The following is a 14,220-nucleotide window of genomic DNA, read 5'->3' as shown; positions in this document are numbered from 1 at the left end:
AACACACTCTTGGGCGTCCTAATGCGCTTCCGCAAGGATTGTATTGCACTAACGGCAGATGTGTAACAAATGATTTACTGTTTTGGTGTACGTGAGGATCACAGAGATTACTTAAGGTTTCTCTGGTATGAAGACAACAACCCAGATAGAAAACATAACTGAGTACAGGATGAACACCCCAGTCTCCTTGTCTACCACTCAAAGAAGAGAGCTGCACATCTTCTCGGATGCCTCTACAGTAGCCATAGGAGTGGTAGCCTACCTGAGAGTTATTGACTCTGGACGGTCAATGCCATGTTGTATTTATCTTGCGGAAATCAAAATTGGCCCCTCAGCCGGCCAACACTATCCCACGCCTAGAACTGTGTGAGGCTGTGCTAGCTGTTGAGATGCATGAACTGATCAGAGTTTTACACAAACAGTAAGATAGTTCTCGGTTACATCCACAATGTCACCAAAAGATTCTATGTGTATGTTGCCAATAGGGTAACTCACATCAGGAATTCTACCCATCCAGTGGTGTTATGTAAACACCAACAGCAGTCCAGCAGACCATGCAACCAGGCCAATACTAGCTGCGCTCTTAAAGCACACCAGTTGGTTCTCATGTCCACCTTTCCTGACCCAGGCAAACTCAAGTGAGTCTGAGACAATCAATCCTGACCTTGTAGAGCCTCACACAGATGCAAAGATTCAAGCAGACGTCACTGCCTTTGCCACTAAGATTTCTGAAGCTCAACTCGGCTCTCATCGCTTTGAGAGGTTCTCAAGCTGGAAAGCTCTCAATCAAGCCACAGCACGACTCATTAATGTTGCCAGATCCTTCTGTGAAGGTGCGGACGACACCAATTGCAGAGGCTGGCATGACTGCAATAAACCATGCAGTACAAGTGAGTTGTCACAAGCCAAAACAGCAACCATTCACTGTGTGCAACATGAATCCTTCAAAAAGGAATTCAAATGCCTTGAAAAAGGAAAAGAGTTCCTAAAATAATGTACACTCAATAAGCTGAACCCAGTGAATGATGAGGATGGATTGCTGAGGGTGGGAGGCTGCTTATTCTCTGCTTACATGTCACAAGACGGAAAACATCCTCTCATCATCACATCATGTTGCCACTCTGCTGGTAAGACATTATCACAAGCAAGTGGCTCACCGGGGCCGTCATTTTTCAGATGGAGCTATTCGAGCAGCAGGCTTCTGGATTATTGGGAGCAAACGTCTGGTCTCTGGTATCATTCACAAGTGTGTCACCTGCCGCAAAGTTAGAGGGAGGATACTTGACCAAAACAAGGCTGACTTGCAGACAGACTCACATCTGAACCACCATTCACCAGCGTTGGACTTGATGTGTTTGGACCATGGAATGTCATAACTCGTAGCACTAGAGGTCAGGCCAGGTCGCATTTGGAAAGGAGAACTTGTTCTCAACTGGCCTACCTGGTTAAATAAAGGTGAAATTCAAAAAATAAAAGAGGTGGTACTCTTTCCATGTATGTCTACTAGAGCAGTCCATATTGAGCTCATCGAATCCATGTCCACATCCAGATTCATCAGTGCGCTAAGGCGTTTTTTCTCTATCCCGTGGTCCAGCAAAAGTGCTATGCTCTGATTGAGGTTCAAACTTCATAGGTGCCTGCAAGGAACTGGGAATCGACAGAAATGACTCAGAACTGACTAAATACCTCTCAGACAAGGGATGTACTTAAATATTTAATCCCCCACACTCGTCTCAAATGGGTTGTTCTTGGGAGAGACTCATTGGGGTTGCCAAATGCTATGCTGTTTCAGACGGGCTCCACTCATCTCACACATGAGGTCTTGAGCACTCTTATGGAAATAATCCATGCGAGACCCCTCACGTCAATGTTAACCGACCCTGACATGCCTGCCATTCTCACACCCTCAATGTAACTGACACAAGAGACCAGCACTTCCTGAGCCCCTTCTGGATACTTCAGCATGAACAACTTTAATGGAAAACAGTGGAACAAGTCCAGTGTATCGCTGACACCTTTTGGAAAAGATGGAGACATGAGTACCTGACAACGCTGCAGAGACGCAGAAAAGACAAATGTAAAAGTGGGAGATGTTGTCTTATTGAAAGACAGTCAGGCGCACAGAAATGACTGACAAAAAGGTTAGGAAAGTAGAACCAAAAAATTGTCAAGCAAGAGGCTGCTAACGTGTTTCTGAGACCAATCTCAGAGATTGTTGTTCTTCTTTTTGAAGCATCCTAGAGACAAAATATAAATTTTTATAAAAGGACATTATTTGTTTCTTGATACATGTTTTATTTCATAACGGCACAATTTCTTTATACCAGGCGGGGAGTGTGCTGCCATCCTGTTAGAAGGTAACATATTATTTTATTACGGTGGTTAAAACTGATTTTCATTGTGTTCCATGGTGTTTGTCGCCTCCTATTGGAGCTTTCTGGTACTTAGACTGTACGGACACAGAAAGTAGAATAGAGTCGTCGTTCTGCACGCAGAGAGATGCAGCTAAAAGCAACGCTACGGTGCTGTTCTTTCTGTGCAGTTATTTCTTGTTACGCTTCAGCACCAGAAAATATTTATTTGTCAATTATATTCAAGCATATTGCTAGTGATGATAATATTATTATTGATAGAATTGCTTGCAATGTTAGTTGGTTGCATTTACTCACACAAATTGCCTTGCCTTTCATGTATGCTGTCAGCTGTATTAGTTTGCTCGTGCTTCATTAAACGAATTGTAAAAATACAATACTGTAGTTTTCTTACTGTTTCTAGTGTAATATGCTTTGTTATTGTACAGAGGTGTTTGCACATTATTAGAGTAATGAACGAGTTGGCTAGTAGCAACTCATATGGTAATTGGCTGTCTAGTTTGGCATCATGCCAGACACATGGTACCTTGGCATGTGCGTTGTATTTAAACGTTTTCAACATATTAAATCCAGAAAAGTCACGCCTTGGGAGTTTTATTGAAGATTTAGTTGTTAGCTATCTGTCTAGTTTTGCATGGGAATGCAATTCCAGGGCAGAATAGAGAGACTGAAATGATTGAAATACCCTAATCCTAAACTATGTTCAATGTCATCAGCAATTTCCAGTGACAAATGTTCAGTCTGACGCCTTTAATCTATGGTTTTCACAGCCCTATAGTAATAATGCAAGTTATATCAACTTACAAAAGGGTGTATTTACAACCTCTGGGGTATAACATGTTGGGCAAAGTGGTATAGGAGAGTCTGACATGACCCCTAACTTGAGTTCAGTCTTCGCCAATGAGAACCAAGAGGGAAACTGCTTTGTATTTCATGACAGGGAAAGGCCTCGATTCTACCCATATGATGTGGATCATTGTCAGGTTGTTTGATACAGTGCATTCGGAAAGTATTCAGACCCCTTGACTTTTTCCATATATTGTTACATTACACCTTATTCTAAAAATCAATCATCATTGATCTACAAATAACACCCCACAATGACAAAGTGAAAACAAGTTTTTAGGCATTTTTGCAAATGTATTAAAAATAAAAACAGAAATACCAAGACATTTCCTAAAGCTGGCCGCCCGGCCAAACTGAGAAATCGGGAGAGAAAGCCCTTGGTTATGAAGGTGACCAAGAACTTAAATGTCACTCTGACACTCTGACAGAGCTCCAGAGTTCCTCTTTGGAGATGGAAGAACCTTCCAGAAGGACAACCATCTCTGCAGCACTCCACCAATCAGGCATTTATGGTAGAGTGGCCAGACAGAAGCCACGCTCCAGTAAAAGGCACATGACAGTCCGCTTGGAGTTTGCCAAAATGCACCTATTGGAGTAAGAACATGAGAAACAAGATGATCTGATCTGATGAAACCAAGTTTGAACTCTTGGCCTGAATGCCAAGCATCACTTCTGGAGGAAACCTGGCACCATCCCTACGGTGAAGCATGGTGGTGGCAGCATCACATGGTGGGGTTGTTTTTCAGCGGCAGGGACTAGGAGACTAGTCAGGATCGAGGGAATGATGAACAGAGCAAAGTACAGAGAGATCCTTGATGAAAACCTGCTCCAGAGAGCTCAGGACCTCTGACTTGGGAGAACGTTCACCTTCCAGAAGGACAATGACCCTAACCACACAGCCAAGACAACACAGGAGTGGCATCAGGACAAGTCTCTGAATGTCCTTGAATTGCCCAGCCAGAGCCTGGACTTGAACAGATTGAACATCTCTGGAGAGACCTGAAAATAGCTGTGCAGCGAAGCTACCCATCCAACTTGACAAATCTTGAGAGGATCTGCAGAGAAAAATGGGAGAAACTCCCCAAATACAGGTGTGCCAAGCCTGTAGTGTCATACCCATGAAGACTCGAGGCTGTAATCGGTGCCAAAGGTGCTTCAACAACGTACTGAGTAAAGGGTCATAATACTTATGTAAATGTGTTATTTCAGTTTTAAATTTGTAATTCATTTTCAAACATGTCTCAAAATCAGTTTTAGCTTTCTTGTTTAAAAAAACAACACTCAGGAAATATTTTTTTTGGGTAGGCACAAAACTCACTCCATACTTCAATTTTTTTTACCAGCACTGGTTACCTCCAGATGAGTTCTGTGACATTAATGGGGAGTTTAGAGCAAAACGAGAATCTCCCCTTTCCACAGTGGGTTCACATTAGTTTGTAGTCCAAACGGTTTTAACCTCCAAACAGAAGTTGGCACATTGATGGTACCGACATCAGACAAGTCCTTTGACACTTGTGGGGGTCGTAGAGCAAAAGGGAGAGCATTATCATATCGTGTAAGTCTCTCCTTTCCATAGAGTGGTCATTATCCCCATCGGGAGAATGAAAATATTTGGCATGGGTCCCCAGATCCTCAAAAAGTTATACAGCAGAGATCATCCTGACCGCTTGCATCACTTCCTGATATGGCAACTGCTCTGCATCTGGCCGTAAGGCGCTACAGAGGGTAGTACGTACGGTCCAGTTAATCGCCGGGGCCAAGCTTCCTGCCATACAGGACCTATATACTAGGCGGTGTCAGAGGAAAGCCCAAAAAATTGTCAAAGACTTCAGACGCCGAAGTCATAGACTGTTATCTCTGCTACTGCACTGTACTTGACCAAAAGGCTCCTTAACAGCGTCTACCTCCAAGCCATAAGACTGCTGATCAATTAAAAAAATGGCCGGGTTCCTAGTAAAATAAAGACATGAAGAGGTCTGTTGCATTCATTGTGAAGTTAAGGGGTCGTTGTTCTACCTGTCTTTCTTAGAAACGTTTGAGCTTTCACAAGACCAGCTATGAGTTACTTTCTTTCAACCTGCCTCCCATGAAGGAACACTCGAAACATGCTGAGAGAGAAGTGGAGCACACGAAAAGAGAAATCCGGTCTTGCGGTTCACTAGGCAAAACTTTCCCAAATTCATTCATTTTAACTCCTAATTTAGCGAAACACCCTTTCACTTTTTGTACATCCTTTCAAGCCTCACTATTTAAATTCACCCGCAGATATGGGATCAGAACACAAACCACATTCTCACTGGAGGAAAATTGAAATTTACTGGCAACAGGTGAGTCAAAAATATGCTATAATTTGATTATTGATTCAGGGTACAAATAACGAATTATTTTCAGGATTATATTCGACTAACAATGATCATCTGCTACAGATCATCTAACTACAACAAGAATGACACTTCAGACTGTCACTTGGATGAGCGCATTCCTCTGCCTCGCGCAAGTTTGCTCCGTGCCCATGCCTTGCCAGCTACAAGGACAGCTGGTGCGAATAACCCACAACCTACTGAGAGACATGGTACATTTATTAAATGACTTTTGTCTTGAAAAGTATTATCCAACTATGTTTAACTGAATAGCACAACGTGATTGCGGTGTTTTCTCTAACTTCCAGGGGGGTAATTTTCCTCTGGAGTGCCTGCAGGAGAATGTCTTCGTGGCATTCCCAGCCACCGCATTTACAATCTCCGGCGAATCACAGGTAAGGGCAAGCGAGCATGTCGAAGTGTTCTTTACAGCATTAAAGAGTATTTGCAGCCGTTAGGATAAGAAAGTAGAAAACTTTAAACTGACATTTATGTTATTTGAAATTATTGTTGTTGTCCGTTTCAGTTGAGCAGCAGTGGTGCTATGGCTATTTATGAGACATTGAAGAACATCGACACATTGTTTGGAGCTGACGACCTGCCTACTAAGTGGGACCAACAGCAGTTGGAGAATTTTCAGAATATTGTATACCGCCAGATTGAAGAGAGCAAATGTGTGAGTTACTATGCCAACACAGATAGGTTAACTGTTTAATTGTGGTATTGTGACATTTTTTATTATTATTCATCGCCTGCCTTTTTCTTTCTGGCAGATGATGGGCAGTGTGGATACAAGTGATTATCTCATCAGGACAGAAGGACTGAAGACGTACTTTGGGAACATTGCAGCAGTCCTAAAAGAAAAGGTAGACTATAGGTTAAACACAAATATACACATTGTTTTAATAATATCTCTACATTGGACAATATTACCCTACATTGCCCTAACAGTTTATTTGTATTTTCACAGAATTTCAGTTACTGCGCCTGGGAAGTGGTTCGAAAAGAGCTCATGTACAGCCTACAGTTCATTCTGGAACACAACTCTGATAGCCTTCTGTGGGCCAACAGAACATGAATTTGAACTTGCAGAACTTTTTTACAATTGTGTTTTACGATTGTGCTTGATTTTAAAAGCCTACTCTTCTACAATCATCTAATGTGGAACGTCAAATAGCTATATTAAATATGTATTTATTTATTTAACAAGGTTATTTATTTATGTATGCCTATTTATTCATTTATTGATTCATCTATTTGAAAATCTGTTGATCTTTTTCAATTGTTAAGTTAATAAACATTTCTATAATTTTTAATATTGTTAATCTGAGTGCTCATTCTGTAGCCAAGTCTGTCGATGTGTGAACATTCATATTTGTGTTAAACATGCTCAGGACATATGGATGACAGTACAAAATGTAGTTATACTCAAAAGCTTTTTGTCAATGAAGTGTGTTTTAACACTGGACAGGGCGGGCCTGTTTTGAACGTTGTACTTTGAGCTCCTATACGACTTAATTTGTTGATAGGCATACAATGTTGTTCTATCAATGCCATTACCAGTTCATTTTAACAGTTACATAAGATAAATACTTAATATAAAAGCTGCATAATCAGAAACCTACATCTCCAATGAACGTCGTCGTCATCATCACATCAGCATCATCATCAGCATCATTATATGAGACGAGATATCAATGTGATTTTCCTGCTCATTCACATTAGGCCAAACTCAAACGTCATCGTCATCATTTTCGTCGTCTTGGTCAGCGCCCAATAAAGGCTAATCTGGGGCAAATACAATTTTTTTAACCAGAAATGAACAAACTGTATAAAGTTGGAATTTGCAGAAACAATGTATTAAGAATGAACCGCATGAGAGAACATGAAGAGTAAAGCCAATACCACAGCATATTACTCTCGATTTTAGAGGCGGGTCGGCTTCAGCTTTCATTCAACACTATCAGTCACTATGTCAATAAAATGTGTCTACTTTTCAAAGATGTGCAATATAAACACTGAACAGTCATGCTTCAGATTGATCTACCTGATTAAAAGAAAGTCACAACAGCAACATGTGCTACGCCTATTGAAACAACTGTCTGGTTAACCCTACACAGAATCTGAAAAATGTGGTGAGCAATGTCCACAATATTGACCATGGCCCCCATTTGCTAAAATGAAGCCCTGCAACATTGTAGAAATAGGCAACTGTTTTATTAGTTTTTCATGTAACATTTTGTCTGCTGATTTACTGCTGTCTGTCTGACCTCATGAAATGCATTGCTCCAATACATTCTCCGCAAAGACATGTATGAAAACTGTTAACTTGCTGGACAAAAAAATCATTCTTATTACTTTCACAATAGCATAATTAAGAATCACCCACTAAAAAAATTGGCTTATAAAACGAGGCGAAAGCCTGAACCATGCAGCCTTCTTCAACACAAAGGAATGTTTTATACCTCAAAGTACAGCAGTACCAGGGATATATTATGATGGACAATTTCAGCAATGTAGGTATCATATCGAATCAAGATAAAGATAATTGGTTGTTAATCATTTCGAAAGTCTGTTACACTTAAATTATATCAAAAGAAACATGGTTCTATTGAAATAGTTGAGTATCTGCCTGACTGCTCTGCCGAGGCACAGCTGACTCCGACCGGTGCAAGTGGACACAGTTTAATGTAAGGTTACTATTCCAATACAGTTCACTTTTTGACATTGATATAACTTTATTTCAGAGTGGACACGTTCTAAACCTAAAATATAGCGTATGATTTTTTACCATTTCAAAATGATAAATTGATAGTTTAAACATGGAATTTATGAGACACCCTAATGCCTAAAACCCTGTTTTCTATCATGCAGGGCGAGGACCTCTCTGGTTGCATTAGAGGCTTCGGGACATACGGCCCAATTATTTAATGGCCTGACTCCTGTCACGTGGAACAAGGAAACACTGAACCTGTTCAAAAACAGATGACCTAGTTAAGTTAAGAAAGTAAGTATGATCCCTCGTGGTAGCCTAAGCTATATTTGGGGGGCAGACAATACTTGTCACAGGTCTTTAATTTGTAATTTAATCTAAATTATTTTTTGCCTAATATTGTCAGAACTTGACTTAATACAGAACTATTTCACTATCCACCATTTTATATTGTCTCCAGGTCGGGTGTGGTGTTGGGGCATCCTCAGGAGATGGAGGGTCGGTTACTTCTGGTAACGAATCATGAAAACATATGTCGACGAGCTGAACACCGTCTTGAAACAGAAGGTGGGTCCAATATCAAATGTCCTCGAAAAGAGGATAAATTAATCACAGGAAAAGATCACCACAAATCGGATGAATTTTGCTGCCACAACTCACATGTGAAACATGGAACTTCCAAACGCCGTTTTAGTCGAAGGATGCGTAAGCGCGTCACCTGCTGTGGCTGAGTTGACTAAAAAATGAATGTATTGTCTGAGCTCCAGGAACACAGCACATGAGCATGTACGATCTTGGGGGCTTAGGTTTGCTACAAACAGGTGCAGTTAAAAAAATTCCTTGACAGCAGAGTCAAGCGGTGACGAAATCCACTGCAGAGTCAAGCAGTGAGGAAGAAGCGGTCTGTTGGACAATCCATATAATCATCATCAGAGACATGTGACATGTACCTGAGGCTGGTTAATAGATTGATGGATTATATATTTACTGTCTGACTGATTTATTTATATGTGAAGGCTATGTATTTATTTATTCTGTAATTTATTTATATTAAAATTAAATGAAAAAAACATGCATCTATTATCATATTGTTTTGTATTCATTTACATATTAATTCATCCATTCAGTCTTTCATGCATTAATTTGTTCATATGCAATATGCAGTTCAAAACAACAACATAGTGGAGTCTATGCACTACAAATAAGCAGATGTAATATATTTATTTCGTACCACGACTGTAGGCTGCCGAAATAAACCTGTTGACCCATTTAACAACATGTGTAATGTGAAATTCATCTCAAGTTTGAAAACAATCAATGACATTAGGTTACAAGGTAACCTAATATAAAGGCTTAACATAAAAACGGCATAATCAGAAACCTACACCTCCAATTAACGTCGTAGTCATCATTGTCATATGATTTTATATCTGAATGGGATTTTCATGGTTAAAAAAAGTTTGGAAAAATATAGCTACAACCATCATTAGCATTCGGTAAAATTCGCACATTATCGTCAAGGCAAATTTAGGGCATATAACTCTTTTTTTAAACAAAAATGAACCAACTTTAAAAGGACCTCTTGGAATTTACCGAATCAATTTAATAAGAATGAAGCGCATAAGAGAAAAGGAAAAGTAATTCCCCAGCATGCTGCCAACACCACCGCAATACCACCGCACTTTACTCTCGATTTTAGAGGCGGCGGCTTTAGTCTTCATTCAATTGTTATTTAAAACATTTGCAATATTAACACTGAACAGTAATGATTCAGACTGCACTACCGGATGAAAAGAGAGTCGACAACAGATTAAACGAGTGTGAGCAAAAATGGATCTCCATGCTACTCCTATCAAAAATACTTTTCTACACAGAATCTGAAAAATGTGGTGTGCAATGTCCAAAACTACAGCATATTTACTAAACATGGCCCTCATTTCATAGGAGAGAGCCCTGTACCATTGTATTATAGAAATAACAAATCAGCCACGGTTTTCTTAGTTTTTAATATTCAAAATGGCCTACATTTTAACACCTGCTGAATATGTTAGCATGAAATGCATTGCCCCAATGCAATTCTCTACATATGAAAACTGTTAACTTGATAGGAAAACATTTTCTTGATTAGTTTTACAATAGCATAATTAAGAATTACCCCCTAAAATTGGGGCTTATAAAGGGAAGCGAAAGTCTGAACCATGAAACCCTTCTTCACCACAAAGGGATTTTGATACCTTTACGTAGCGATACTTGGGTTATATAAAATGGGCAACATCAACAGACTAGGTATCATATCAATCAAGATTAAGATAATCGGTCGTTAATCATTTATACTAGCTGTTCCATTCAAGTTCTTATTAAAGAAACATGGCTGTATTGAAATGGTTGAGCATTTGCCTGACTCTGTTCTGCCAAGGCACAGCAGCATCAAAACCTTGCCGGTGGACGCAGTTTAGGTTGGGGAAGCTGAACGATGTGAGCATAGACCTGCTCTCAGATATGGTGAGGAATTTAAACTGCACCAGTCCGCTATTTGATGTGCACAAATTTATGACGAAAATTCGCAATAATATTTATATTTCTATTTTGCATTATAGCTAATTTTATTTTTAAGCAATACTTTCACTTTCTGTACCACAAAGTTTCATTTAAGGTTACTATCACAATATAGTTTACTTCTTGATATTGATATGAATTCTATTTCAGGGTGGACTCTTTCCACTTATGTGTGCAGAAGAAAACGTCGAACAAATGTTTCCAGAGGATCTTTACAAGAACACAGAGGTAGGATACACTTCAGTATATTGATAAACTAAAGTACAGTATAACTAAAGTACAGTATGGTAAATTGGAAGTTTAACCATTTATTTAGACACCCAATGCCTAAAACCCTGTTTTATTTTATCCAGGGTGAGGACGTCTCTGTGGTTGCATTGGAGGCTATGCGATATGTGGACCAATTATATAACAACAGTCTGACGTCTGTCACGTGGAACAAAATAAAACTTAACATGTTCCAAAACGTCATATATCGTCAAGTTCAAAACTTAGAGTTATGTGTAAGTACGATCCCTCTTGTGTAGTCTATAGGTTATACGCTGTGTGAACAAAACATTAGCACCTGCTCTTTCCATGACATAGACTGGCCAGCTGAATCCAGGTGAAAGCAATGATCCCTCACTTGTTAGACCCACTCCTATTGGTGTGGAGGAAGGGGCGGAGACAGGTTAAAGAAGGATTTTTAAGCCTTGAGACAATTGAGACATGGATTGTGTACGTGTGCCATTCAGAGGGTGAATGTGCAAGAACAAATATGTCTGGATGTAGGAGTATGGATGTAGGTGCCAGGCGCACCAGTTTGAATGTGTCAAGAACTGCAACGCCGCTGGCTTTCTCATGCTCAACAGTTTCCCTTGTGTATGAACAATGGTCCACCACCCAATGGACATCAAGCCAACATGACACATCTGTGGGAAGTATTGGAGTCAACATGGGCCAGTATCGCCGTGGAACACATGCCCCTGACGAATTTAGGCTGTTTTGAGGGTAAAACGGGGTGAAACTCAATGTTATGAACGTGTTACTAATGTGGTGTACACATTTTGGGGCAGACAATCGTGGGCATTGGTATATACATAATAATAATTTATACACTACAATAAAAAATATATATATTTTCATAACCAGCATTTTATATTGTCTCCAGGTTGTGGGTGGTGTTTGGGAATCCTCTGGAGATGGAGGTTCGGTTACTCTGAAAACATATTTCAACAAGCTGAACACGGTCTTGAAAGAGAAGGTGGGTCCAATATCAAATGTCCTCGAATAGAGGCTAAATTAATCTGAGCAAAAGTTCTAGATCACCACAAATAGGACGCATTTCAATGCCACAACTCACATTTGAAACTTGGAATTGCCAAGTGCCGTTTTTATGTCGATGGATGCGCTGGATCAACAACACCTGCAGTGGTTGAGTTGACTGAAATAAAATGTAAATCTTGTACGCTCTCCAGGAACACAGCGCATGCGCATGGGAGATTGTGCGAAAGGAGATTCGCGAAAACTTGGTGCAGTTCAAGAAATTCATCGACAGCAGAGTCAAGCCGTGAGGAGAACCACATAATCATCATTGGAAACGTGACATATTCCTCAGGCTGGTTAACAGATTGATGGCTGATATATATACTGACTGACTGACTGACTGTTCGGCTGCTCGATTGACTGAATGACTGATTTATTTATTTTATATATATTGGTAGATGGATATTTATGTATACACAATGTATTTATTTATTCGTGTTTTATTTATAATACATTTAAATAAAAAATACGTACAACTATTCTCATATTGTTTTCATTCACTTAAATAATTTATTCACGCATGCCTGCATTCATCCATTCATTTCTTTTATGCATACATTTTTTTATAGACCGACTTTCTAAATGGAACTCTGCAGTTCAAACTAAACCAAAGCACACACTCAAACACTCTTTTTGTAAATAGCTGAGAGATGGGGTTGAAAAAATAACCACCGTCACAGAACTATAGATGCAAGGAAGGATGATCCATGAAATCACAATTCTAGTTTGACCTACATTTTGAAGATGTACAGTGGTTGTAAAATGTCTACATCTGGACACAATTGACATCTTGCCTGACCATTACCATTTTCATTTTGATACCTTAGAGCGGTCGAATTTGTACATCAACATTCAACATTCATTTGTTATTTGAAGACACTCATTATCAACAGGTCGGTAAAGGCTGTAACTTTTAAAGTAGCCAAAGAATTGTGTAGCACATTAATTTACATACATTTATTTTTCCCAACAGAGAGAGATGGTTTTGACAGCATATGTCATTTAATATCAAGTGAGAAGGGTACTGTATTTGCTCGTTCTAGTCAAACTCTGTCATGGAACAAAAGGCACCAGGATTACTTAAGAAATTTAATTTTCAGACAGATAACGACTGTATCTGAATGCATGAGTATGATTTTTTGCTAGCAACTTAAAATGCCTTCTTTGATGTGACAATACCACTTACTACATTGAATCGTTTCAAACAGTTGCAGACGAGAATTCTACCATTCTATACGTTTTCATGGAGACACTTCATCGTTCTGCAAAACCCTACTTTAGCAAAATGAATCTACTTCTAATAGCAAAGGCTTAAAATAACACAGAAGCCTATATTGAATGGTTGTATTTGAATCACTTTTTCGTTGGTACATTTACTCAATTCAATTGACTGTGGGGTTTCATCATTTCAGGACAACAGTTATTGAATTTGTGAGGTTTTTCGAAATGAAATCGTGTGGAAATGGAAAAATGTACAGATTATAGTGTTTTTTAATAATCACATTGTTTCAACCAATGGTGTAAAACACGTTTGTACATTGGTTTGTTGTGTTGCAACACAATCTCACACTCATTTCGTGCAAATATGTACAAAAATAATTTAGCATATTTCAAGTATTTTTGTGGGTTTTAATGTGGCTTAATTTGAGTGAAAATATACACATTTTGTGCTAGTTAATACGTAGGAAAAGACACATTATTGTGCAACTTCATTCATTGGAACAAACTTTTTTGGGTGTCAAACTTTGTAACAATCTTTTCAAAGTTATTTGAGTAATGCTTGATGAGCAACTGCCTTTTTGTTGTCCCATATATACTTATATAAAAAAAAAAAAACGTGATAACACCAAATATTGTTCATCAACCAGGTTGTCACCAAAATAATTATATTATAATAGAAGCCTTACATTGTTTTTAAAATTTTTCTTAATGCCAAAACCCTTTCCAATGCTTGTTTTCTCTTAATTCTTTAGGATACTGGTGTATTTGGAGTCAGAAAGACCCTTTTCTCATGTAGCCAACTGTAGGCCTTTACAATTGTCTTCATAATGCATTTGATAGTTCGTGG

At 39.1% G+C, this 14,220-nt stretch overlaps 2 protein-coding genes and 1 pseudogene across 3 annotated transcripts in view; all 3 read left to right on the top strand.

Moving 5' to 3' along the window:
* LOC149979348 (interferon a3-like) overlaps positions 1-14,220 on the top strand; it is a 209,741-nt pseudogene that overhangs the window by 165,222 nt on the left and 30,299 nt on the right. The window lies entirely within an intron of this gene.
* On the top strand, positions 5,665-6,656 carry LOC110538046 (interferon alpha-7-like). The gene is made up of 5 exons (XM_021624608.3): positions 5,665-5,790; positions 5,887-5,973; positions 6,105-6,254; positions 6,352-6,444; positions 6,549-6,656. Exons 1-5 carry the CDS (start codon positions 5,665-5,667, stop codon positions 6,654-6,656), a joined length of 564 nt encoding a protein of 187 aa, XP_021480283.2.
* Positions 10,659-12,459, top strand: LOC110510821 (interferon a3-like). Its single transcript, XM_036939661.2, has 5 exons — positions 10,659-10,793; positions 10,998-11,075; positions 11,201-11,350; positions 11,998-12,090; positions 12,305-12,459. Exons 1-5 carry the CDS (start codon positions 10,659-10,661, stop codon positions 12,398-12,400), a joined length of 552 nt encoding a protein of 183 aa, XP_036795556.1. The 3' UTR covers positions 12,401-12,459.

The sequence above is a fragment of the Oncorhynchus mykiss genome, chromosome 12 (assembly GCF_057628025.1).
Source record: "Oncorhynchus mykiss isolate SJ-2025 chromosome 12, ASM5762802v1, whole genome shotgun sequence".
Classification (NCBI taxonomy): domain Eukaryota; kingdom Metazoa; phylum Chordata; class Actinopteri; order Salmoniformes; family Salmonidae; genus Oncorhynchus; species Oncorhynchus mykiss.
The sequence above is the reverse complement of the archived record's forward strand: the minus strand, read 5'-3'. Positions and strand labels throughout refer to the sequence as shown.

Coding starts and splice junctions, on each gene's coding strand:
- LOC110538046 (XM_021624608.3), top strand. CDS start 5,665: ATGACACTTCAGACTGTCACTTGGATGAGCGCATTCCTCTGCCTCGCG. Junction 5,974..6,104: donor CAATCTCCGGCGAATCACAG/GTAAGGGCAAGC, acceptor TGTCCGTTTCAG/TTGAGCAGCAGTGGTGCTAT. Junction 6,445..6,548: donor CAGCAGTCCTAAAAGAAAAG/GTAGACTATAGG, acceptor GTATTTTCACAG/AATTTCAGTTACTGCGCCTG.
- LOC110510821 (XM_036939661.2), top strand. CDS start 10,659: ATGGCTGTATTGAAATGGTTGAGCATTTGCCTGACTCTGTTCTGCCAA. Junction 11,076..11,200: donor ATCTTTACAAGAACACAGAG/GTAGGATACACT, acceptor TATTTTATCCAG/GGTGAGGACGTCTCTGTGGT. Junction 12,091..12,304: donor ACACGGTCTTGAAAGAGAAG/GTGGGTCCAATA, acceptor TACGCTCTCCAG/GAACACAGCGCATGCGCATG.